Raw genomic sequence first — 25251 nt, 5'->3', positions numbered from 1 at the left:
TTAATAAACGCGATCTCACTCGTTCATTCCGCGCACATTTACGGTGACACGTAAAAAAATAGTTTATTCCAATACGCGCTTTTATATATTAGTTTATTTAAAACTTACGTAAGGTCTTTGTAGAAAGCCTGCGAGAATCTCGCGTTTAATCGCGGTTACTATTATGTATCGCGAGATCTCGTGACGCAGCCATTTTGGACTCAAGCGCACACCTTGCGTTGTTCCTGAGTCGCCAGAGCTGCGGTTGTGGAGTATAGAGTGTCCTTCTCCTATCTCACACGAGGGGCATCGTGTATTGAGAATTCGATTTTCATTCTACGTATTGAGCAAGGTGTGATATATTGTTGTTGCGGGTAAGTAAACTTAAGTGAAAGCGTTTCATGTAGTTTATTCTCGGTTTTAAAATGCTGCATCATTCCGGTAATGGCGGCGGCGGTGCGCGCGGCCTGCAGGAACAATGCTAGCCTATACAACTAGCCAAGATTTTGCCTAATTCATTTGCCAAATGTCTATATAAGTTCCTTATTAATTTTGATGTAATCGAATAGTAAAGGTTAAGATAAAACCGACTTGAAGTTGTTAGCGGTTTAAGAAAGGCCTAGCTAGCCACAAGCTATTTACATTATTTCTTCAGGATTGAGCGGTAGCTTAACGTTGCGTAGGTTTTGCGTATGATTGTTAATAGTTAACTAGCATTAAAGTACGCTCGTTTTTGTCGTTTTTTTTTGTCGTTTGTCTTTAAAGCAGTACTGGACACATCTTACGGTGACATCTGAAAGACACCGTAAGATAGTTAAACATTTAATGAGGCATTGTTAGTAAAATTGCTTAAAGCTGTACTTAAGCTATACCATAAGCTACCATTTCCTTCGATAAACCATAGCCATGTTATTTTATTAAGTCATTTTAATACATGGATGTTTTTTTTTTTTTTTAGACTTATAATTCTGCAGAAGACTGGAATTCTCTGGACCAATCAGGAGTCCCCAATGGTAACCAGGAAAAGAGGAAGAGCTGCAAATAAAGGCACAGGCGCCATGTGCTCTGGTCCTTCTGAGGAATGTGACCGTACCCTAAAAATCGATTCTGAAAGTTCAATCAAGCACTCATCACCAGAAAGTGATTCAAACGACTGGGGGCTAGACGAGCTCTTTACCTCCGATTTCAACTGGGCTTTAGATGATGAAGTACTTTCTCCTTTCCAGGACATCAGCATGCAAGGTCTAGGTTTAAGTTCAGAAGATAAGACAAATCAGGAATCTGATCTGAGCATATCCCACAGCAGAGGTTCAGCCCGGAGGCAGAAACTACAAGGCCTTTCTGGGCACATCATCAATAAGAATGCCCTGGCGGCGAGATTAAACCGGTTGAAGAAGAAGGAGTATTTGAATGGCTTAGAGCAGCGCGTTGGATCTCTGACGTCTGAAAACCGCCTTCTCAAACAGGAAAATGGCAGTCTAAACAAACGTGTTGAAGAACTTGAAAATGAAACTAGGTACTTGCGAGCTGTGTTGGCCAATGAGAGCATGTTGGCACAGCTGTTGTCTAGATTGAGCGGTGTGAACGGCATGAAATTCTCTACCTCGCTTTTCCAGGAGCCCAGTGAGAACGACCATGATTATGCCATGCCGAGGAAGAGGGTGAAGGTGGAGGATAAGGAAGCAGCAGGTGGTGTGTGTCTGCACGTGGACAAAGACCACGTCTCTGTGGAGTTCTGCACTAAATGTGCCGAGAGTGCAAGCGCATCGCTCAAAATGTAGGGTCAAGTATTTTGCCTTTTCAGCGTTTTCCTGAGACTGAACTAATGTAATGAGCAGCGTGTTGGACACCACAGTTGTCAATTGACAGTTTAACTGTACAAATAGAGACATGGCATGTATATAGAAACTGATTTCAATACAAGTTACTGCTAAACTTGTTGACAGTTTTCTCCTAGGTGCTTGGTCTTCCATGTGGGGTGACTGGATCTCAGAGCATCCATGACTACCAGAACCAATGGTAAGGATCAAGATGTTGAAGACTGCACAGAAATGAGTTTCTCCTGAGATGTGCTGCAGTGTTCTGACAGTTCACGGCACAATATGAACTTTTTAATAAGCTTTCCTGTAATTGAAGCCAACTAAAAGTTGTTTAATTTAACACTTTGGAAAATGCTTATACTGCAGTCAGTAGTTAGCTCTTGTCAACATTATAGAGGGCTGATTAGTACTGATTTGTAAATTGAATTTAAATTATGTAAATAGGTGATGCTTCACAAAGGGTGTTTGTTGGTGTAAGGTATAAATAGTGTAATTGAGATGCCTGAAAAGCTACTTGCACAGCCTCAGCAATTCTTATTAAGTTCAAATGAAAACCCTTTGTGAAATGTCACTGCTTTCTTGAAGAACTTTTTTCATGGAGCCCCTTATTTTCTTTTATGCTAAAGTGGATTTGCTGTGGGGGAAAACTGAAGAAACGGGACCAGCTGCTTGCAACATGGCCTGGTAAATTAAAAAAGGTAGTACAAGAAGCAGTGTAAGTTAAAGCTTTTACTGGTACTCCATCATGTTGCATTTTGTTTGATATAAAAATGCACTCGTCAGTAAAAATGCTATTAAATGTGTATGAAGAGTTAAAGCTCTTGGCCTTTTATGCCTACCAGCAAACCATTGCTGCAAACACTGTATGTGTTCAGGAAGCTTTCTGCTTCGTCGTCGCAGTCAGAAAAAAAAGCATTTGTTTTGTGAAACTAAGATTGTTTTTGTTAAGATGTGTATTGTATACAAGTATGTATTGGAAATCCAAAGACTGTTTAGGATTTTGAATCAGTATCTGCAAATAAATCTTATTTTTGTCAACACTTGTGTAATGTACACTGCTTTATTTTGAACTATAATTAACCATTCTCCTTTTCTCTCTTTCAAACAGCAGTTTCTTCATTCTCCAAGTGTTATCCTTCTTCTTTTCTAAGTGGATAAAGAGTGGTAATCATGAAATTTAAGGGACTGCAAAGCACAGCTTTTTCATGACAACATGCTATGTGCCCTTTGTCCTGTGGGAGTTATGGAGGGGGAACCTTGCTTACAAAAAGCTTGTAATAGTCAAGGCTTAGTCTGTTTGCAAAAGATTAAGCATTACTTACTTAATTTAATGCTGCATTTAATTAAACAAAAAGGCAGGAATCAGCAAGTAGAGTAAAAAAAAAATTCTTGGTCAAACATAGAAATAGAAAGGGAAATTTAAAAGCACAAGAGGGCCCTTTACACACCATGATGACATAGGGCTGATGTCATAGTGCTTGGGTCATAATTATATAAATTATTGGTTTAACGTTGTGAATTGGATTTAGCATGTTTTTACTTCTGTTTCTTCTTCTGTGCCTGCATGTCCAGAATGTATGTATCATTCTGCAGTGCTGTTTTAACGTTTTTTGTTTTTTTTTTCACCATAAATGAGTCAGTTTGTCTTGTCAAAAAAAAAACCAAGCATAAGGCATCTGCTTAAGCGAAGATATTAGATGAAACATGGTAGGACTTTATATGTGGATGTGCTATTAAACTAAGAATCTTTTTTCTTTTAGCGGCAGTGGTTCCCTCTTTATTCTCAACAGTTCAAAATGGCCTTGCACCTTAGGTAAAACTCACAGAAGAAAGAATAATAGAGAAATTGCAAAAAGTTTAAAAAGCTTATTTAAAAAGACTTGCCAGTTTAATTAGCAAATTAATTGTATAATTTTGGAACTATGATTCCATGATTAACTAATGGAATCTATTCACTCATTTTGAACTATTTAGGTAAACTTTCAAATGTTAAGTTCTTTAAAATTGACCAAGTTCTTATAAAATATACCATGGTTTCTGCAGTAAATGCAAACTGTTTCCATCTTTTTTTTTTTTTTGAGAAAGATTTTTGCTTCTACAATACTTTGATTCTATGAGTGACTGGTGCATTACCGCCACCTACTGGACTGAAAAGTGGTGCAGAAGCTCGGCAGGCCGCTTTTGCGAGAAGTGACACAATATTTACACAACAGTCAAATGCACATTAGATACGTTTTGCAGTTTTTAATACATTAAAACCTGTAAGGAATATAGCTGATTGAGACAAATCAGACAAACATCAGTGCTTTTGAATTGGACATTGCAATGCCCAAATACATAAGTAGACTATTGATGGTCTACCTACAATTGCCAGCTCTATTACCTTGGCCTGTAAAATTAATGTAATGGATTAAAAAAAAAATTTTTTTATAGCCTGTATTTTAAATTTATGCACCATAGAGTGTCTGAACCTGATGTGTGTCTGTCGCATAGTAAGTGCTTGAAAAGTCAAAACACCAGTTTGCACAAGAGTTATAATTCTTGAGGGGAAAATGATCACATTACATGTAATGTTGTACTTAAAAATAACTTTCTTGGTATCAGAGGGTTTCTCAGTGACTATCAGACTCCTGGTTATTATTTTTTTTTTAGGCTTTTAGCGAATATTCTAATAAACCGAAATAAACCTCTGCTACAAAGGGCATAAGATGGTAGAACCAGATATCTGCCATTTTGATGTGAAGCTTCTGTAATCTTTGGTAATTGTTATTTGCACATCTTTAGTGTACAGTATTGGTAAGGTTTAGAGAATTATGGCACTAATAGTACAGCCAGGTGTGCAGTAAATTTTACATCTAGTTATCTCTAGTTGACCCAACCCTCACTCCAATCCCCCCCCAAAAAATGAACTTAGGCACACAAATGAATAAAGTAAATACAGGTTATAAGTAGGTTTAGAATGTTGGAATGAACAATAATTTTATTTGGCTAGACTTCATGGCAAGTTGTGACTATTTTGTTGAATTTAGATTTTTAATACAAAGATTCATTCACAAATATGATGCACTTTAAACAAACAGCATGCCAGTGTAGAGATTACAGATTCAGGAAGGGCAGGTAAAACCTGTGCCAAGTCGTTGTGCGGACCGGAAAATTCCTCTGTGGCGACCCCTTGCCGGGAGCAGCCGAAAGACCAACAACAACCAGTCTTCAATTAACAGCTATTTGTGGACTTGCTGTTAATTTATAGATAACACCCTGCATTATTTCTGTATATAGAGGTCAAATAATGGGACTGTACCTTCAACCGGATTGCATAAGCCTTTAATAGCTTGTCTCAAAAGCATAAAATGAGACGAACAATGTAGTTTGACATTTGGTTTCCAAGCCTGGAAATTTTAAGTCTTTTTTTAATAAGTAAAACAGTAGCTTAGTCATGCAGCTCTTCAAGCTCTGAATCTGACAGTTTAAGCATCTTCAGATAGATCTCAGAGTGCTTAGAGCCTAAATATGTACCAAACAGTGTCTGTAGTAAAAGTACAGCATACATTCTCCTTACAATGGGCTTGCTCAGTGTCGTCCAGAAGCGGAGTACGTTCCCCTTCTCTGGCATTGGAGTGCTGTTATACCTGCAAGTCAAATAAGGATATATTTATTTACATGGGTTAAGCCCATTTATTAACACACATTCAGTATTCCTTGCTCTTAAGTGTTCAGGTTAATCTGAAGCATATCCTGGAAGCACTGGGGAACATACACATTTTCACTCATAATGAAAATGATAAATAGTACGCCTAAGGTACAGTTTAGTTCAAGTAAATCTACAGTGTTGTTTTTTAACAGTGGGGAGAAATCTATGCAGTCACATGTTTAGAAGAGCTCATGATCAAACCAGGGAGTGGCAGGAATGCTACTCCTTGAATCACCATGTCACCCAGCTTTTGTAAAACAGAATCAAAATGAATTAATCATTAACTAATATAATCACTCTCAGAAATAAAAACACAAACCATCTTGTTTCCAGATACCATTAGTCTTTAAAAGTGGAATTCAAGAAGCACTACTTTGATATCTAAAAAAGCATCCATGTTAATACGTTAACATCTGAGAGTTAATAAACCTAGTGTGCTTTTGGGAGGTAGGAGGAAACCAAAGGCTCACATGTGATGTACAGCATACAGTGCTGTGTGATGACCATGGTCAAAAGTGTGGTGTTAATGTTTGTGTTGTTGGACTGCCAGAGGACCACAGGTGGACGATGAGTTGTTAGTCTTTCAGGGGTTGCCAGATGCCCTTACTGATGCAACCCTCCCATTTTATTTGGCCTTGGAACTGGCACTGCATCCAGTGGTTCGGGTTTGGGCATTTGGTGGGAACTGAACTTGGGACCTTCTGCATGGCATCTACCACTGAGCCACCAATGCCCTTTTATTTGGACTCGTGTGAGATCTTCAAATGATAAATATGTAAGAAGTGTCTGCAATTAAATACACACCTCGCTGCAAGCCCAGCGTTGACTGGCAAGGCTAACAAAACGGGGTATATTCCACCACCAACTACACCTATTAAAGCACTCCTTAGCAGCACACAGGTTGGACAGTTAAGGTCACCTGAAAAAAAAAAAAAATCAATCAGCGAACATGCATTTATTATTTTTACATCTAATTTTAACATTACGCTCTTACCTGCCAATAAAGGGTTGCTGACAGCTGCATTATATAATGCCACAGTTGTAAGGAAAGGAAGTACGGCCATCGGAAGACCGGAAGTAAACCGTCCTTGAGTGACATTGAGCGCGCGCCGATACAAACTGTTTGCGATCAGACCCGCCAGTCCTGCATTAGCACCCAAATAAACCGGGCCGTATGCGAAGATCTTCCTGTTGGGACACATCTGGCTCAGAAATAAAATAAATAAACAGTGATATTACAAATTCACTAGCAGCCTGAGGGATGGTTTAAGCTTTCTACCTGTCGATGTCTGGGAGCTTTTCAAACCTCTTGGAGAGCATTTCTATGATCTTGGCTCTGGACATTGGCTGCCCTTGACCGCCGTCTTTCAGCGACATCTTTCCCCACCAGTTTCTACAGGACATAATCAAAAGGCCATGATGCGTGCTATATAATAAATGCAACTATTACAGGCTAACGAAGAATCCATTCATGAAAAAAAAAAAACATGATAAACAAATGCAGAACGTATACATTTCCCTGACTGAGCGTATTATATATGTATGCTATATATTTTTAATAACGCGTTTTGTATGGGCGCTTCATTTCATTACCACCTACCTTACAGTTATTTATTCAGTTATAAACAGCCAGTCGTGTTAATAACATTCCTTTTCCCCATTCCGCTTCCTCACACAGCACAGGGCGCCGCCATAACTAAGCACATGTTCTTGTGAACTTTCACGTCGAGACTGAAACAGGTTTTCCGATTGGGTGACTTTTACGCAAGCAAGTAAAAACGTGGCGCCCTATTGGCTGCTAAGATCTGTCAATCACTGTTGCTTAGTAGTGACCCGCCCTCGGTTGCTAAGGCGAAATTGGTGATGCTGCTGCTGAAATTGCTGCACTCAGACCGGAGAGAGAGAGAGAGAGAGAGAGAGTCAACCCTAACAACCCCAGCCTGACAGAGACGAAGCGGAAAGACAAGACAGGACGAATGTAAAGTAAATTCTCTTTACACGACAAGGCGTTTCGGAGATGAGATGTTGTTGTACAGATTTGCGAGTTGAACGGTGTAGGGGTTTAAATGTGCTAGCTTGAAAGTTGCAGGTGTCTCCCGACAGGCGTCGCACCGACATGCTGCTGTTTTCTGCCTGAAATTGACTAGCGCTGACTAGCAGGATGCTCCAGTAATCCATCCATCTGGATGTTGGTTGTTTGTTTGTTTGCATACACGCAATGATGTGTGCAGCCGTCTGTTCTGTCTGTTGTGCATTCTGTTACTTTAGGTGATTGACATTAGCTTCCTCTGTCTGAGCATCATTATGAGGGAATGTCAGTTAAGAGGATCTGCTGCAGATGCTGCAAAGAAAGTCCAGTCTCACACTTCTCTCTTCTCTTCTGCAAAATGTCCTGAGTCCTAGTTATTATTATTATTATTATTATTATTATTATTTTTAGAAATGTTTATCAATTATACTGTAAGCCATAAGTACTGACAGTTCTGGTGTTTGCCTGCCTCAGGACATCAAGTTGCTCAAACTTGGCATAAAGCTGATCTGAATGGAACAAGCCATTTTAAAGAGTTTACATAACTACTGATTGGGAGGGAAAAGAAAAAAAGAGTCAGAGTTTTACGATTTTCTCTATCCGAAATGATTCACACAGGACTGCACTAACATTCGTCCCGTCCACCCAGGACTGACCAGCACCACTGCGCCTTTAATACTCCCTCGAGCTGTGATTGGTTTCCACTTTAAATCCCCTCTTATCAACTTGTGACCCAGGAGGAGGCTTCCCTCGTCTGGTCGCTTACTGCTGAAAGAAGGAAACGCCTTGTGGACGTACTTATCGAGAGCACTGAGGGAGAACTAAGGTCCTTTCCACTAAAGTTACTTTTTCTTTCTTCTTCTTTCCTGTAAACAAGCCAGGATGGACTTCATGCAGGTCGTGATGTTGTTCTTTATCGAATGCTAGAGACGAGATGGACCGCTCTCTCTAAAATGCTTCACTTGAAATCCCTCCTGGCTGGATACTCCTGCATGTCGGTGTACAGATTCATCGCAGTCGAAGCGGACACGCATGGAGTCACTTTGTGCTGATGGAGCTTAAGTCGTCTTTTACGTGATGTTGTGACGACGACCGTCTCAGACTATTGGATTTCAAATGTGCAAGCTGAGCTAAATGCCATCTAACGTGGCTGCACAACTGCAGCTGCGAAACTGGCCAATAACTTGGTACTTTAAGGCTTTCCAACTGGCCCGAGACTTCCAAAGCCATCAAACCAATGAAGGGGAAACGTATTTGTCGCAGTTTCAACGGGATATAAAGAAGAAAGCATGCCTTTAAGAAAAAGAGGTGAGAAAACAAAAACAAGATCACGTTTATGGTTTTGTGCAGGGATAAAACAAACATTGCTAGTATTTAAGTCATGATGATCAAACTTTCCTCATGATTTAATACCGTACGTTTCCAGTAATGGATGTCATGATGTAATTATAGTCTATAGGTGCACATGCACTGTGCAGACTGAAGACTATAAATAGACTCCAGAATGGACCGCAAGTGTCATAAGATTCATGTCTCATATATCACGGCTGTTTAATAGCCTAGGCCGAGGGGAAGTAAAGTTTTTACAAAGCTTTTCTGCTAGACTAAAAGACATTAGAACCCATAAAGTGGCATCCAGCGAGCAAGAGAAGGGAATTGGATTTGCAGGGTAGTAATGACTTCTGCTAAAAGATTAAATAACTTTTTTACGCACAGATTCCGGCCTTCATAGCGGCCCAGTGCTGTCTGAAAGTACTACTGAACATAAGTCCAACAGAACTTGGCTTCTCTGAATGCCAAAAGGTTACATGACTTATAAACCTCTGATAAAAACAGCTTCACAGACAGACTTATCAGCTCTCTCAGGCTGATTTCCAAAAGTGAAGTCAGATTTCACAGTCACACAAATTAATTTCACTGCTACGTTTGAGATTCTTTAGCAGATGCTTTTATTTCAAGCTAATGAGAAATATAAACAAAACTCGCAACTTATTATTTATTCAGTAACTACTACTGATTATTTGGTATCTGTAGTAAGTGGGTAAGTTAATTAGTCAGCATTTGATATAACAGCTTTATTGTGCTCCATAAATGTGCATTAGAATAGATTAGATTCAACTTTATTGTCATTGTGCAATGGACACGTACAGAGCCAGTGAAATGCATTTAGCATCTAACCAGAAGTGCGTAAGTGGCCTGTTTACAGTAAATAACACATATGGACGTCTGTATGATGCAGCATACGGAATTAATATTCCATATCATATGGAATGAATATGGGTGGAATATACAGCAGTGCAATGAAAAACATAAATTATAGATGACACACATTTAAGAAAGTTACAAACAAAAAGCACAACTTTTGAATAATGAACTGTGGAATAAAATACTAGGTGGCATGCTCTTGTAGAAATAATAATCAATAGGAGTGTTTACAAGGTCCCCTAATGCACACCTGAATAATAGCCAAGTCATATAAAAAAGGCAACATGTAAACACATGTCCGGCCCAGTCGGAATGAATTTTAATTTGGAATATAAAAGGTGGTGTAAAACTTAAAAATATGTTCAGTGGGTAAATATGATCCATGGAAACACTCGACAGATTGTTTCTCTCTTTTTTATATACAATTTAATAAAATTTAATAAAATTATTAAAATTACAGCAAAATGTTTTATTAATTGTGGTTTTGATTGGGGGTCAGATGGCCCAGCACTACTTGGTACTATATGAGTAGCATTAGGTGATGTAACAAGTAGTGATGGGAAGTTTGAATCACTTCAGTGACTCAGTTCTTTGAATCTCTTTCATCAAAATAAATGAATGTTTACATGTTACGAAATGTTACATTTTAATAAACGGACACCCAACACATTTTGGCTATAGTTCTAGTAATGAAAATATTACAGTGCAGCCAAGGACATATTATGAGAAACAGAATGAGCAGCTCACCTCTCATATCTTCTGGTCCGAATCGTTTGTTCTTTTGAATCTGTTGCACCCCGTAGCATTTATGGGAGTCACTTGACAAAAGAACGAACGATTGGGACCGAAAGACTCAAAGCTAACTACTCATTTTTGTTTCCTCACTCTCCGAGACTATTCGTTCTTCTGAGTCACATTAAAGACTCGTTCAAAAAGTATGAATCGTTTATGAACGACCCATCACTAATGACGAGTTTCTGTGAGGAAAATGTGGCTTCCGTTCCCCAATCAGAAAACTCTTGTGAGAACAACTCTCTTCCACCTGCCTTTGCTTTCATCCACTGGGTCTCTGGCTTGGCTTGCCATTTCATATGTGGTAAAACATCTAGCCAATCACAGATCAGTCTGAACTCTGGTAACTAATCATAAAGCACAAGGCAGGATTTAACGGAGAAGATTAAACGCAGCGGGCAGAACCACCTTGCATGTGCCACTAAAGGTACATTCTGATTAAGATTGACTTTAAGCATATAAGCACAAATCCTATCATTTAATTGGAATCTTTAATTAAAATAATTTCAGTTAGATTGAAGAAATATTGTCCATGTAAACGAAGCTGCTGATGGCCTTTCTGACACAAAGTGGATTATTTTCAGCATGTAATGAAGTGTATTATTCTTCTTATATCATTGTATGACATTGTAGTTGTGTGTGTGTGTGTGTGTGTGTGTGTGTGTGTGTGTGTGTGAGAGAGAGAGACGAGGAGGAAACAGGTGAGTTTTGCAAAGTGTCTTGCTTTCTTTTATATCTGTGAGCCTCTTTCACTATGCATCTTAAAGGTAAAATCAAGCACTACCCCCATTCATGGATTATTATGATGTGTTCATGCTCAAGTTCAAGTGTCTCGTTCGTCTTGTATCGGCTCAGGCAGCTTTGTCTCTATGTCTTCAGATAAAAAAGGACAAAAACACACACAGGTTAACTGGTTTGTGATCACACACAGGTAAAAATCGTCATGGATTTCCTGCAGGATCACACTGCCTCGACCTTTGATCTGTTTTGTCGTTAGACTTAATGTATGATGTGAAACATCCCAAGATCACTTACGTTGTAGGAGCCATAAACACTTACTCCATCACCTCACCTGTTTATCTTCCTCTGTAGATGTTAAGAAGTCAAAGGGCAGCTCGTTAAGTGCCTCTGTCACTAACAGCAGTGAATACAATCCAATGAGTTATTGCTATATGAAGTAGTAGCGGTGTATTAGTACTTCTGATTAATCAGATTCATGAATTTAACAGTACTGATAACATTTGTCAAGTACAGAAATAACAATTCCGCTAGATCTCAGTGACGTTAATGCTTTGCGGCTGTTTTGGCAGATACGGCCCGAGCATTAGGGCTGCTGGAGGATTACTGTTCCAAACTGAGGAAGCCAGAGGAGCAGCAGCTAAAAGCTGCCATTCTGCGTGTGATGGGTATCTTCAGAAGCAGCCTCTTCCAGGCGCTCATAGGTGAGTATTCAGACTTGTTTGATGAAAGCACACACACACAGACACACACACACACACACACACACACACACACACACACACGCTGAAACAGGAAACATGGAGCCAGGGTCGTATGTAATGGGTAAGAACCATTTGCTGTATAATATCATGTTTCTCACATTGATTTTTTTTGGTGTGCTGTTTCTACACGCCGCTTCCCGCTAACAAATAACGTCTTCGCACGAGCTCTTTAACGTGTTTATAATGATCGCTGATGTCACGTTTGCCCCAGGCACAGCTCGTTCATTCTTTCTGCAGATTTGGGCCTTTCCTCTGAAATAAAGTTATTTTGAGTCTTGCTGATGTGGCGGAAGATGTATTGCAGGGCCTCTTGTATTCTTCATGTGTACCTCATAATCGTTCTTTAACATTGCGTGTTCGAAATCTCAAAAATGACTTCTTAGTCTCTATTTAAATACTTGTTGTTGTTGTTGTTGACTAGTTTGTTCTTGTTTGAAGGTCATTTGGAGTCATGTAAATTTCTAAAAGACATAAAAATTTCATCAAATTCCATAGTTTTTGTGTTTGTTCAGATTATTCGTGCTTGCCTCGAAGTTTTTCAAAACGTACAAAAAATGTATTCAATCCAACCAAGACATTCGCCAATTTTCGTAACATGTTTATCACAAGAAATAATCTACAAACTTCATTCAAATACATTGTTCATGACAGTATATTAATATTAATAAATTCATACTTGGTCAAAAGATTACACCTCTCTTTGGTTTCTTTTCTCCTCTCAATATCTTTGCATATCTTTGCATATCTTTGCGACCTTCGGACCATCTCAGTTGTAGTATTTCCTTTCAAGCTGTTTTTGTTTCACCCTATTTTGTAGAAAAATATTAAAATGCCAGTACTTTTTATTTATTTAATTATTTTTTTTATTTTATGAAAAGCACATTTTATTACTTAGTCTTTATACAAAAATCTTTGCACATTCTTGAATAAATAAAAAAAAAGAAGCAAAGATCAAATTCCATAATTGTGCTTTTCTCTTTTGGATGAAATTTTCAGATATATGTTTGGTTAAGCAGTACTGCTGAAGGTTGTTATTTTAATTATAATTGCTTCACACGGGAGAAGTATGTTGTGTTTAAAGGACAGAGATGGGAGATAAGATTGGGCTTTACAATGTACTGTACATACAATACTATCCCAAATTTTTTCTCCATATTTTGATGCCAACGTGACCTGACCAATTTTAGCCACACAGTGCTTTAAACATTTAAGCATTAAAAACATCTAACTTAAGTCATGAACTAGTGAGAAACAGGTGCAGAAGATGACAGATGATCAGTCCCGTGATTAGTGTACTAGTGGTACTGAATGCTGAGTGGTTGGAACAGACAGGAGAGGAAATGAGGTTGCTGCTGAGGTTGTTACATATACGACCAAATGTACTGTACAAGAAATTGATTCGATCCAACCATGACATTCAGCACGTTACAATTAGCAAATTCAGCAAGACATTCAATTGTGTCTTTATGCACTTTGACTCAAGACTTTTGCATAGTACTGTATATATATTGCAGTCATGTTAAAGGTTTTTACAAACTGCTTACACCTTTGTTTTAATAAAAGAAAAAATGATAACTTTTATTTAACTGCTACTCGTTGGGTTTGTACAAGCTGTGCTTTATCATTAGTAAGTTGCATGATTGCAACTCGGTTCTAGGCCAGAGTTGTGCTTGAAACTCAACATCTACCTTAAAACCCTAAGAGTGTCATTTCCTCTAACACGTCCTTTAAAATATAACCCCTATTTTATTGATCTGCGCTTTAAAATGTGTGCTTTTGATATGATGCAATAAGAAAGTGCACTTCCTTTAGTGTCTTTATCCTGAAGTGCAAATCATCTTCTTCCCACAGGAGATTACGAGATATTTATCAACATGTAGGAATGAAGGTCAAATGCGGCATAGTTTTTCCAAACGTGTCGAGAGGCAGTGCATACCAAAAATCCTCACATAACCGATTCAAAGACGATTAAATTCCCAAAGAAACTGAGCCACCTCTCCTTGTGAAATTCAAACATGCTGTATGGACTTTTTTCCAGTTGCAATATTTTAAGATGAGCTGGTTTTTAAGCCACATATCACACAGATCGTATACTATAGTATGACTGTGTATGTAACTGAATAAAATTAGAATTTAAATAGTTACATAACTTTGTTTATTCCTAGTGATGCATTTAACCTGTTGCCCAGTATGACTAACCTTTAGACCAATCTATAATGTTCCTGGAATTAAAGTTTAAACATATGGACTGATGCAGGAATTTGGAAGTGTCGTTCATATATCACGAAGTGTACAAACTAAAGTAACAAAATAAAGTTTGGATATTTAAAGCCAGAACTTAAGAGCCTTTAAATAGATGTTTACTGCAGTGATTAATGTGCTTCGGCGTATTAACCAAGGATGACCCTGCATCAATTATCCTGTGTTAAACAAAGACTCAACTAAGGAAATAGCTGAAATGACTGGAATTGGGCTTAGAACTGTCTAAGTCTTTGTTAAAACCTGTGAGGATAGCGCTGAACCTTCAACTCTGTGGAACAAATGTAGTCAGAAAACATCATGAATGATCATGATCTGAGATTATTTAAACACTTGGTGATGCTGCATCAAATAAAAATGAAGTTGCGTAAGCTTGTTGAAAGAACGGCATGGTGAATGCATGCTGTAATTAAAGCTAAAGGAAAAAAGTAACATTTATTATTAGAATATTTGAATTGAAAATTCACATTTTTTTATTATACTTGTGGGCGTCCATGTATGTTGACAGCAGAGGCACTACAATGAAAATGTTATCAAAACTGTAGTATAGTGCTTATTTTTCAAAGCAGAGATTTAAATGCGTCAGTAGAAAGATGGCTATTGTGATTTCAGTGACCAGACTCAGTGACCAGACTCGTGTAAGTGCTTCTAAAGAGTTTCGTTTCGAATATTCTGATCTCTGGCTCATGTTTCATTTGAACACTTTCAGCTTATTATAAGTCATATTTATAAAGGATGCAGAGCACAGGGAAACCGTGACATTCTCATGCTACTGTAACATGCTCCTACGACAGAAAACATGGGATGTAAGAAATCATTTTTGAAAAAGTTTAGATGCTAACTATGTGTATAATGTTTGTTAAGTGGAACATTCATGGATAGATTTTGTACATTACATAGTTCCGACCGAGTAATCTAATTGGACGAGAGGCATTCCATGAGTGGTTTTAATTAACGGTTAAAGCACTGGTGTGTATCACTTTGTGTCTCTGGTTTTCTGATAAACGTTAATTATATTAAGTGTCAGTTGTAGCATGGGTGAGAATCGGTCGATACGGTCTGCAGTGCTGAGGAGAGAGCAGGTGCCTGCCAAAGCCTGCCAAAACCCCTATTCAAAGTTATGTAAACACTTTCAGCAAAAAAACAAAAACAAAACACATGCGTCTGATAACATTGTCGTCTTAAACAACACTTTTTCTACTGTTTAAAATTGTTATTTTATTTAGGCTGAATCCCTAATTCCTAATTTTCCAAATCCTTCACTGCATTTACTGCTTATATACAGTAGTAGTTTGTATAGTATATACTGTGTATATGTACAGTATATAATGCAACACTTTCATTTACCTGTAAATGTTTGAGTTAACGCTTTAACTAAACAAGCTTTACACGGTCATATTTAAATTTTAAATAAATAATATACATATAATCTTAATGGATTAGACCTAGGCTTGAATGAAGTGATTTTATTTAAAAATCCATGTAATTGTAATTTTAATATGTCTTAAAGTCAAAAGCTTATTAATTAACAGATATTTTTTCATGGTACACATTTCTTTATAAATATGATTATTAACACCATAAAGAGCTGAACAGGAGGTACTTCAGAGTTCAAACTGAAATGATCATCCTCTGATCCTGCTGTATTAATATCAGAGTTTTGCTGACGCTGTTTTAGTATCCGAGCTGACTGCAGCTTGTACAAAACATTAGTGGCACAATAGCCATAACGTCATTTCCTACAAGCAATGCGCCATAATTGTTTAATATGGAACCTTGGATTACGAGCATAATTTGTTCCGGAAATGGGCTAATATTTTAAAAGGTGTCTGTGTGTGTGTGTCACAGTGTCCAATGTTTTTTTTTTTTTTTGGTCATCATTTATTTGTGCAACAAAGACCTTAGACAGTAAATGATAAGCTGTTGCTAACACATGACCCAAAAATGTTTCCATCCTTTACGTACAGTGGCAGATTTAGATGTGCCAGGAGTAGCACACAGTACATGTGGGGGGATAAAAGGGAAAAATAATATTTTAGAATAATGATAACATCAGTGTCCTGTTACTCATTTGGCTGTCATATGTTTTTCATTTCTCTGTGTGGGTGAATTAACCTTGACGTGCCGATTCTAGTTAGTATCTAGTATGGTAAGCGATGCGGAGTACTGCAATAGGAAAGTCTCACTCAGAAATATGCATTGTGGAGGGAGGTGGATGAGCAGACATCACCTCAGGTTTCCCTGCTGGAACCCTGACTGCAAGGCAAGCAGGGAAAAAACTTTATACAGTAAGCAACGTTGTACACTGGGTAAAACCAATTACACAGTGAAATGCTGCCAAATAAAACACTGTGAATATATACTGTACTGTATCCTTTCACAGGCAAATTCAGCTCTTCCGTTTTGTGTGGATTTGTTCTGATTAATATATAACCAGCCGACAGCCGGTGAAATGGTTTCGTCTTGTCCTACACACTGGAACTGCTACTGTTTAGGTATTTAAGTCATTGCGACTTCTTAAGCATGTCTGCTTCATGTCTACGTCAAAGGTTGTATCTTTAAATCCATTCAGGACACTCAAGAACCTGTCTGCCTGTAAGCCCTTACTTATTGATAATCAATAAAGCACCATTAAACCATAACGGGTGAGTAGTGCTTCCTGAAATAGCAATAATCATCTTACGAGGCATTAGAGTGTGTGTAATCTGGTCAGCATGTGCAGACTGAAGGTCTATAATGACTAGTGAAGCTGTTGTACTCCAGTGGAGTGGATTTAAAATGGAAAAACTGTTTGAAGTTCAAATCTATCAAGGGAACTAGAGTCTTTTGTTTTTATGGTTAAAAAAGACCCATATTTTCTGTAGATAATTTTTGAAAAATCTTTTATTTTATTTTAGTGCAGCATGTCTTCTGTTCATATATACAGTACATATGTGCATTTGAAATGTCAAATTTGCTATAAAGTAAAAATCAGTGTCATGCTCTTTTTTTTTTTATAAAGGACTCCTGGACGTTCTGTCCATCATCACAGCTGTCTTTTTTTTTTTTTTTAAGACTCATTTGCTAAGTATCCATTATCATGGCTATTCGTCTGGATCAGTTTGACGCTCTACCCATTCGGGAACCCGACTGCAGTCTGCCAATTTGTTGCACAGAGATCTTTAATGGGCTCCATTTGTCACTGTCAGGTGAACAAGGCTGGATGCTGCTCCCTGTAATAGTGCGGCTATGCCTCCGTGCTCGGGTTTCAACGGAGCCACCGTCCCACAAGGAGGCCTTTTTTTTTCATGCTGCTAAGTCATAATTAAATAATTTCTCCCCTGGGATGACTTTCCCTGACAGGACTAGTGCGAAAGCAAGAGAGAGAGAGGACGAGAGAGACTGAAATAGTGAGACGGGAGATCCCTGTTGACCACAAGATAATAAGAATGTGGGTTTCTAGAATTACAGGCAAGCCTGTAGTACTCCTCTCTAATAGAATGGTACTGTATATGTTCTATCATTTTTATTTTTTTTGTGACATGATTTGAACAACCTAGTGGCTTATTTTAAATAAACACATTTTAGGTAATAACCATATCTTCCATTAAGGCTGTTATAATCTCCAGTTTTTCTTTACAAGTTTCATGGCCACAACTTATGTAACTTGAGCTCACGAGTTAATATGGTGTGGGAGCATCTTACTTAATACGTGGCCTCCAGTCAATTATTTGGCAGGAACGGGTGTAAACGTCTTTTCCTTTTGAGAATTAGAGAATAAGGTGTTGTGGGCGATGGCGATGGGGGTGGTGTTGCTGCCTCACAGCTCTAGGGAACCCAAGTTCAAGCCTGACCTCATGTTACTGTCTCTGTGGAGTTGCACATGTTCTCCTAGTGTCTGTGTGGGTTTTCTTTCGGTTCTCTGGGTTCCTCCCACTTACCAAAAGCCACTAGTTGGTGAACTGGCTGTGCAACAATGCCATTAGGTGTGTGTGTGTGTGTGTGTGTGGTGGCCTGTTTTCTAATGGCTTCATACAAAATATATTTGCTATACGCTTAACTTTGACCAGGATAAAGTGGTTAGTGAAGATGTGATGAATAAATGAATGAATGAATGAGTTACATGTGCTGCTCTGTTATGTCCATTTTGCGGTGTAATTAACTCCAGGATACTTCATTGCAAGACCGAATTAAAAAGCAATATTATACTCCATCATCTCAATTATGTTTCATGGCCACAAAATACAGTAGATCTTAATATATCTGTGAGGCCATTATGTTTTTAATTAAGCTTAAATGGCTGAGTTAAGCTAAATGGCTACATTAAGCTTAACTCATAAGTCTTAATATATTTATTCGTGACCATGCTTTATTAAAACCTAACCACCATGTTGCCTCGGCAGTTCTATTAAAAAAAAATTATCCTAGAGAAGCCCAGCAGTGTTTATCCTGTTGTATGCCAATGTTTGAATATTATTGTAAGCAATTACTGTGATACGATAACTCACAAAGAGCTTATAATTTGCTTTATAAATGTGTGCATGATCATGGTGCTAAAACCTTTTTTTTTTTTCAGCAGCACTGACCATGTTCTTAGATGTCAGGTTAGTAAATCTAAGGGAAGTGGTCTAAAACCACATGACCGTGGTATAGTATGACAGGTCAGTGGGCTTGTATCTTTGATTTGAGATGTCATGTACTGTACTGTAGGTGTTCTTAGTTACCATGAGATCACGTCACTAGACTGCTCTTGGATCTCAGGTCTGTGGGCTAAGATCAAAAGACAATGACCCTAAATCTCAACTATGTAGACTTACATCTCAGCTGATGGTTTTCTTTTGAGTCTGGTTCCTTGAAAAGTTCTCAGAAGGAATATTGGACTGTCAAAACCTTGTAGCGACCTGAAGTTGGCCCGCAGGATATTGCTGAACGAATGTCCTTAACACACTGTTTCATAAAATAAATACAAAACATTATTAATACCAAACCGAAGGCCTGAGCAAGATTCAGTCTCCAGTTGCTGGGGCGAGAGCACTGAGTGTTTACCACTGGACCAGTAGGGTACTTGCTGTTGATACCAGAAAGTGTGTGTTCATATGAGCCCCACAAAAAAATGACAAAAAATAGTATTTTTTTTTATTAAATTGGAAGTCAGTCAAAGCAGAAAATAAAACCCTGCTTAACGTCTAAGATCATTCCTGTGTTCTGTGAAACCGGATTGGATGCAGTTTGGACGCTGAGCAGACATCGTATTACAGAACAGTTATTTAAAAGATGAAATTTGGAAGTACTATTCGCAAAAGAAAATGAAACAGAAAGGTAACATTACAACATGCATGACATGAGATACACAATCTGTATTTGTGGAAAAGTTGTTGTGTCTATCCCAGTCTCTGATGGGAATTCTGTTAGAAACTTAACGGACCCTGTATGTGGTCGGATATTGGTCAAATAAATAATGTTTCATATTAAATGTTCCAGTGGTGGACGGTCAATAAAGTTAGGCAGTGAAGAATGCTACTTTAACATGTACTTATTTAACATAATAATTATTTATTTTAATAATGAAATAATCATTTAGTCACAATATTCCGCTCTGTATTTCTTAATATAATTTATTTACAATAAAAAAAATCTAAACTGTTTTACGGTCATCTGTGTTCATGTCCCCAGTCGCCGCACAAAAGAGTTTCTATGTAGGCTTGTACATTTTTGAAAAGCAAGTGATTTGAGGCTGAGCTCTAATTGGATTTTATTAAATCATCCTTGAGGACGCAGCACTGTGCGCCCCGAACCCTCCCACTTTTGTTTCTTATCAAATCAATATTGTTTTAAAAAATTTGGGCTCATGTGATTGGACCATTCTTAACGAGTCTTATTAACCGTCAGCAGAAAGTTAGTTAATGTATTGATTAGAGATTGACGTGGAAGACAGCTAAATATGAGAGGAAATTCTGTGATTTCTTTGCTAAAATACCCATTCGCAAGGCGATCGGAGGAAGAAAGAAAAAAAGTTAAGGATCTTAGACCAGATCGACCTGATCTTCTAATTAAGCAGCAGTCCAGTGATTGTGGCCAAGCTTACACTCAGAGCTTTTCCAGCACTTTTTATGGCTATTTACAGGCGATTATTATTAAAAGTTTCATTTTAATTTTGTTTGTGCTCCGCTGAAAAAAAAAAAAAATTTTAGGTTAATTTTTCATTGTCGTGAAGTTGTATTTGCATACTCATGTGTTAGTTGTTATCTCAACGTAATTTTTATTGAAGTCATTTAACGTTCAAAAACAACTTTACTGCAACATTGTTACAACTTTATTGCATTATATAACTATGTTAGGCTCCCTGCTGTGTTTCTTCCTCTTGTCATTTCCGAGTTCCTTTCCACCTTCATGTCAGGCTTGTGCATTAAGGATCGACCTTTTAAATAATTTTTATATGTTTTCTGTAGAGCTGCTTTGTGACAGTGTCCACTGTTCAACTATACAAATAAAAGTGAACAGAATTGGTTTAAAATCACAGGTCAGTGGTCAGGGCACAGATGAGTGGTTTTAAGTCACAGACTGTGTGGAGTCAGATGTACCGTTCCCTACTGTATAAACGTTTTCGACACTATGCTCAGTGAATCAGTGTTCAGGTTTACTGTTCTGCTGTAGGAGGTTCTGTACATGCTGACCTGCAAATAGAAATGTGCTGCACTGTTTCCTCTCCAAAGCCTTTGACTCCAGAGCATTAACACGTGCAAAATGCTGACCTCCTCTGAGTTTGTCATTAATTAATTGAGTCACGATCTACTTTGTGGTTACTTTAGACAGGAAAATGTTGCCACCTTGTGGCTATGAAAGGGAATACTGTCATGTAAGTTTAACTGCACTCTTCTGCACTCTTCCTGGTAATTAAGTAAGCAAACATAAAATATAATATACCTAGAGTGGCATACATTTTTTAAATATTGTATATGATGCAGCGGGCATCTTAGTGATATGTTGTCAGGGGTCCGATTCCCGCCTTGTGGTCTGTGTGCACGGAGTTTACTTGTGCTTGGGAGGTTTCCTCCGGGTACTCTGGTTTCCTCCCACAGTCCAAAGACATGCAGATTAGGCTAAGTGGCGTTCCCAAATTATCCGTAGTGTGTGAGTGTGCCCTAAGCCTTCAGCCTCCAGCCTCCTCGTGACCCTGTGCACAGGATAAAGTGGTGACTGTTGCTATAATTTAATATTTTATATTTTATTTTCATTTATTCTGTTTCACACAAAATGAATGAACTTTGAAAAAATATATATATATATTTTTATAGTAATGCATTTACAATCTAGTTTCCCTGTATTTGTGCTTGCTTATAAATCCTTCTCCCATACCTTTGTTAAAATTCTTTGTTGCCATGAGCTTGCTGTTAACCACATACTGTAAGAGATGAGATTTTTCGGGTTGTTTTCATTCACAGTTACTTTTTGAATTATTTAGTAGAAATCCTCAAAAACACAGATTGCACTACATTAGTAATAGTAGCTGGTGATATTTCGGCTAACCTTCCACCACCTGTGGTACTGAGTGATCTCACTTTGGTTCCCAAGACTGTACAGCGTGCACCACCAGAGGGCACTATAGTGTTTTGTGGATTCAGTCAGAAAGTTTTTTTCTTGTATTATAATTGTTCCTTCTTTAAAGCTCTTTTCCAGAGGTCTAAATAAGTCCTGATCCATATTATGATGCACCTTTGATGGAGCTGGTGGCCTGCCACTACACTGGTGTTTTTTTTTCTTCTTCTTCTGTTTTTTATCTCATCTCCCGACTTAAAGTATCATCAGAAATCCAGACGGTCTGCCCTCCTTCTGTTTTATGATTCAGTGTTTTGGCCTTGATGAATATCCGTTCCTACAGCAGCGCTCAACATGCATACCTGCCGCAAGGCTTGAAGCTAATTCTCAGCTGGTCGCCATGGAAACATGGACTTTTTTTTTAGCTTTAGATTTGAAGTGAATGTGTAAAGTTTGTCGACCTGCAACAAAGTCACTTCCTGTCTTTATGTCTATTTTAAATGTATAGATTTCTTCATGATAAGACTTGTCCAGTTTGGCTTGACTATTGCAATCATACAGTTAAATCCAAAAGTATTCAAACCTAGAAATAATAAGTATTTCTTTGCTTGAAATAATTCCTTCATTCTATCCTGGTCAGAGTATTAATCATTTATTTTATTCTGGTCACACTGGGCATCAGGTGGAAATACTCCATACATGGGGTGCCGGTACATTGCAGGGCATCACACACATACATATTCCCACACTTGTTTAAATGTAAAGACTATTTTAGTGTCACCAGTCTATCTGCTGGCATGATTTTTGTGAGATGGTTTAAAAACAAAGAACTAAATAAAGTCCTCAGTCATTAAGGGTAAACATGCAGAAGTCCACAGAGAACACAACGGTGAGGCCCACTCACGGCGAGCTCTACCCATTTCTCAAAATAAATGATTTTCCTAATAAATAATAAAAAAGGCAGTATAAATTACTTGTATGTTATCACATCAATGCATTTTTTCTTCTTCTGGGGTTTTAATTTGTTGTTCCGGAAGCATGAGGAATCATTTTCACATGCAGGTCATGTCACCCCCAATGGGTGCCATAATCGAAGAGTAAAATCTTTGCGTGTACATACTCCTTGGCACAGAGTGACAACCATGGTGGGATCTGATCCTGATGCTCTGAAAATGTTAGGGCAGATGGTGGAAGTCTGGGGGACTGTTCCCCAGCAACGTTGTCATCAGGACGCATGGGTATGTCGTTGATGCTCAGCGAGCAATGTTGTTTAAAGTAACACAGCACATCTGGGGCAGCGGCTACAGGGATTGTTTAGTGCTGGTTTTGGTGCTAGTGGTGCTGTTGTGTAGAGTCCAACCCGCACAATAATGTAACATGACAGGCTCTGGCACAAGAAAGGGTTCAGGTGATTTCCAGCTAGGACGGGTGAATCAGAATCGACTGTTTTTAATATGTGACTTTCTAGTTAAAGGAATGAATGTGACCATGCCGTTGCAAAGGACTACTTCAGTGGGAGATTGAGGGGGAGCCAAGTATGTTTCCCAGGGTATCGGCTGTGGAGTTCTGACCAGTTTGATTCCAAAAATTAACAGCCGTGTGGAATAATACATCTAAATGCAGAATTATTGATGTAGTTAATGTATCAGTCAGTTGACATATTGGTGAAATGTTTATAATTTTCCTCCCACTTTATAATTACTGTATGTTGCCACTTTGTGTTGGTTTATCACAAAGAATCCAGATTAAATACATTTATGTTTGTTTTTGTAACGTGACAAAATGTAAAGTAAAACATTGTGTAAGTTTGTGTGTGTGTGTGTTTTTTTAACATGTTATGAGCAAAAGTTCAATCAGTGATGCTGTTCCATATATTATTTATAAAATATATAACAAACCACCTGCCTCCTGCTACAGCCAAATATTTCAGAGTTTGACTCATCAGTCCAGAGCACCTGCTGCCATTTTTTTTGCACCACACTTCCTATGTTTTCACGCCTTGTTGAGTCATTCAATCAGTCAGGTACATGTGGCTTTTGGCCTGCGATTCTTCCATGAGGGCAACTTTTGGCCAGACTTCTCCAGACAGTAGACGGGTTTACCTGGGTCCCACTGATTTCCACCAGTTCTTTACTGATGGCATTGCTGGAAGTCTTCTGATGTTGTAGGGAAGTAAGCATGATGTGTCTTTCACATGCTGCATTAAGTTTCTTGGGCCGGCCTCGGTGTCTACGCTCCTCAACATTGCCCGTTTCTCTGTGCTTAATGAAAATAGCTTGAACAGCACATATTGAAACCAAAGTCTTCTTTGAAATTGGTGCCTGGTAGAGACCTTGCTGATGCAGTATAACTACAATATGACTGTGTTTTATATTGCTTTTATTGATATTTTTCTTCTTTTAAATCACTTTGCATTTTGTCAGTTGATAAAAAGAAACTTTTGTACAGTGTGTGTGTGTGTGTGTGTGTGTGGGTGTGTGTGTGTGTTTGGGTGTGTGTGTATACAGTGCTGTGAAAAATATTTGCAATTTTTTTTTCCATATTCATCTCCAGACCATCACACTACCACCACCATGTTTCATGTTGGGATGATGTTCTTTTTATGAAACACTGTGTTCGTTTTACAGCAAATGTAATGGGACATCTTCCAAAAAGTCCAACTTTTGTCTCAATAGGCTTGGGGATAATCAAGATGTTTTTGTTTTTTTTTGGCAATTGTGAGAAGTGTATTTGTGGTTTTTTTTGGTCCACAGTGGCTTTTGCCTTGGATCTCGCCAATGGATGCCCTTTTTTTTCACCCACCAGTCTCTTTCTTATTGTTGAGTCATGCACACTGACCTTAACTGAAGCAAGAGAGGCCTGCAGTTCTTTAAATGTTGTTCTAGTTTCTTTCATGAGCTCCAGGATGAGTCATCTGTTTGCTTTCGGAGTAATTTTGGTAGGCCGACTACTCCTGGGAAGATTCAGCACTGATCCGAGTTTTCTTCATTTGTGGTTGATGGCTCTCACCATGGTTTATGGGTTCCTGGAGTCCCAAAGTCTTAGAAATGGCTCGGTATCTCTTTTCAGACTGATACACGTCAATTACTTGTCTCTCATCTGTTTTGCAATTTCTTTAGATTGTGTTTCTTTTTAAGATCTTTTAGCACAATTGACGTAGTCAGAACAGGTACTATTTAAGTGATTTTCTGATCTGTAATCAGGCCTGATTGAAAAACCTGCTCTATAAATGCAAGAAAATCCTTTGATAGATGTCGGTTTTCCACACTGTTGTTAAATATCAGGTACCTTCCTGCCTGAGTACATGTACATACTCTTTTTTTGTTGTTGTTGTTGTTAATCTCTGCTACACAGAGAAGTTGTAACACATGTGATGGAATGCTTCATCAGTGTTTTAGAGTTGTGTATTATTGTGCATGTATATACAGTATGTGTGTGTGTGTGTGTGTGTGTGTGTGT

At 38.2% G+C, this 25251-nt stretch overlaps 3 protein-coding genes across 22 annotated transcripts in view; 2 read left to right on the top strand and 1 right to left on the bottom strand.

Moving 5' to 3' along the window:
- Nucleotides 1-213: 213 nt before the first annotated feature.
- On the top strand, nucleotides 214-3717 carry crebzf (CREB/ATF bZIP transcription factor). 3 transcript variants are annotated; one of them, XR_008355607.1, is made up of 4 exons: nucleotides 214-353; nucleotides 938-1998; nucleotides 2426-2497; nucleotides 2908-3717. XR_008355607.1 is itself a non-coding variant. In XM_053476291.1 (2 exons), the coding sequence occupies exon 2, from the start codon at nucleotides 990-992 to the stop codon at nucleotides 1758-1760; it is 771 nt and encodes a 256-aa protein (XP_053332266.1). In that variant the 5' UTR covers nucleotides 214-353; nucleotides 938-989; the 3' UTR covers nucleotides 1761-2837. The 3 variants fall into 3 exon arrangements, 1 of the variants encoding a protein (XP_053332266.1); XR_008355606.1 differs by lacking the exon at nucleotides 2908-3717 and having other exon boundaries at nucleotides 2426-2837; XM_053476291.1 differs by lacking the exon at nucleotides 2908-3717 and having other exon boundaries at nucleotides 938-2837.
- Nucleotides 3718-5101: 1384 nt separating this feature from the next.
- tmem126a (transmembrane protein 126A) lies at nucleotides 5102-7233 on the bottom strand. 2 transcript variants are annotated; one of them, XM_053515570.1, is made up of 5 exons: nucleotides 7091-7233; nucleotides 6770-6883; nucleotides 6485-6678; nucleotides 6295-6409; nucleotides 5102-5428 (listed from the first exon to the last, which is right to left on the bottom strand). In XM_053515570.1, exons 2-5 carry the CDS (start codon nucleotides 6865-6867, stop codon nucleotides 5230-5232), a joined length of 606 nt encoding a protein of 201 aa, XP_053371545.1. In that variant the 5' UTR covers nucleotides 6868-6883; nucleotides 7091-7233; the 3' UTR covers nucleotides 5102-5229. The 2 variants fall into 2 exon arrangements, with proteins under 2 accessions (XP_053371545.1, XP_053371546.1); XM_053515571.1 differs by lacking the exon at nucleotides 7091-7233 and having other exon boundaries at nucleotides 6485-6692; nucleotides 6770-6885.
- A 159-nt stretch (nucleotides 7234-7392) lies between these two features.
- Nucleotides 7393-25251, top strand: part of dlg2 (discs, large homolog 2 (Drosophila)) — a 277019-nt gene continuing 259160 nt past the window's right edge. For 16 of the 17 annotated variants that reach the window (XM_053515556.1, XM_053515568.1, XM_053515567.1 and 13 more), the window contains exons 1-2: nucleotides 8294-8827; nucleotides 11827-11958. In XM_053515556.1, the coding sequence (XP_053371531.1) occupies nucleotides 8809-8827; nucleotides 11827-11958 (151 nt within the window). In that variant the 5' untranslated portion in view covers nucleotides 8294-8808. Of the gene's footprint in view, nucleotides 7469-8293; nucleotides 8828-11826; nucleotides 11959-25251 lie in introns of those variants that run through there. The other variant, XM_053515546.1, reaches the window with a different exon arrangement.

This window comes from Clarias gariepinus, chromosome 17, assembly GCF_024256425.1.
Source record: "Clarias gariepinus isolate MV-2021 ecotype Netherlands chromosome 17, CGAR_prim_01v2, whole genome shotgun sequence".
NCBI lineage: Eukaryota > Metazoa > Chordata > Actinopteri > Siluriformes > Clariidae > Clarias > Clarias gariepinus.
Note: the sequence above shows the minus strand (reverse complement) of the source record. Positions and strands in the feature narration are given on the sequence as shown.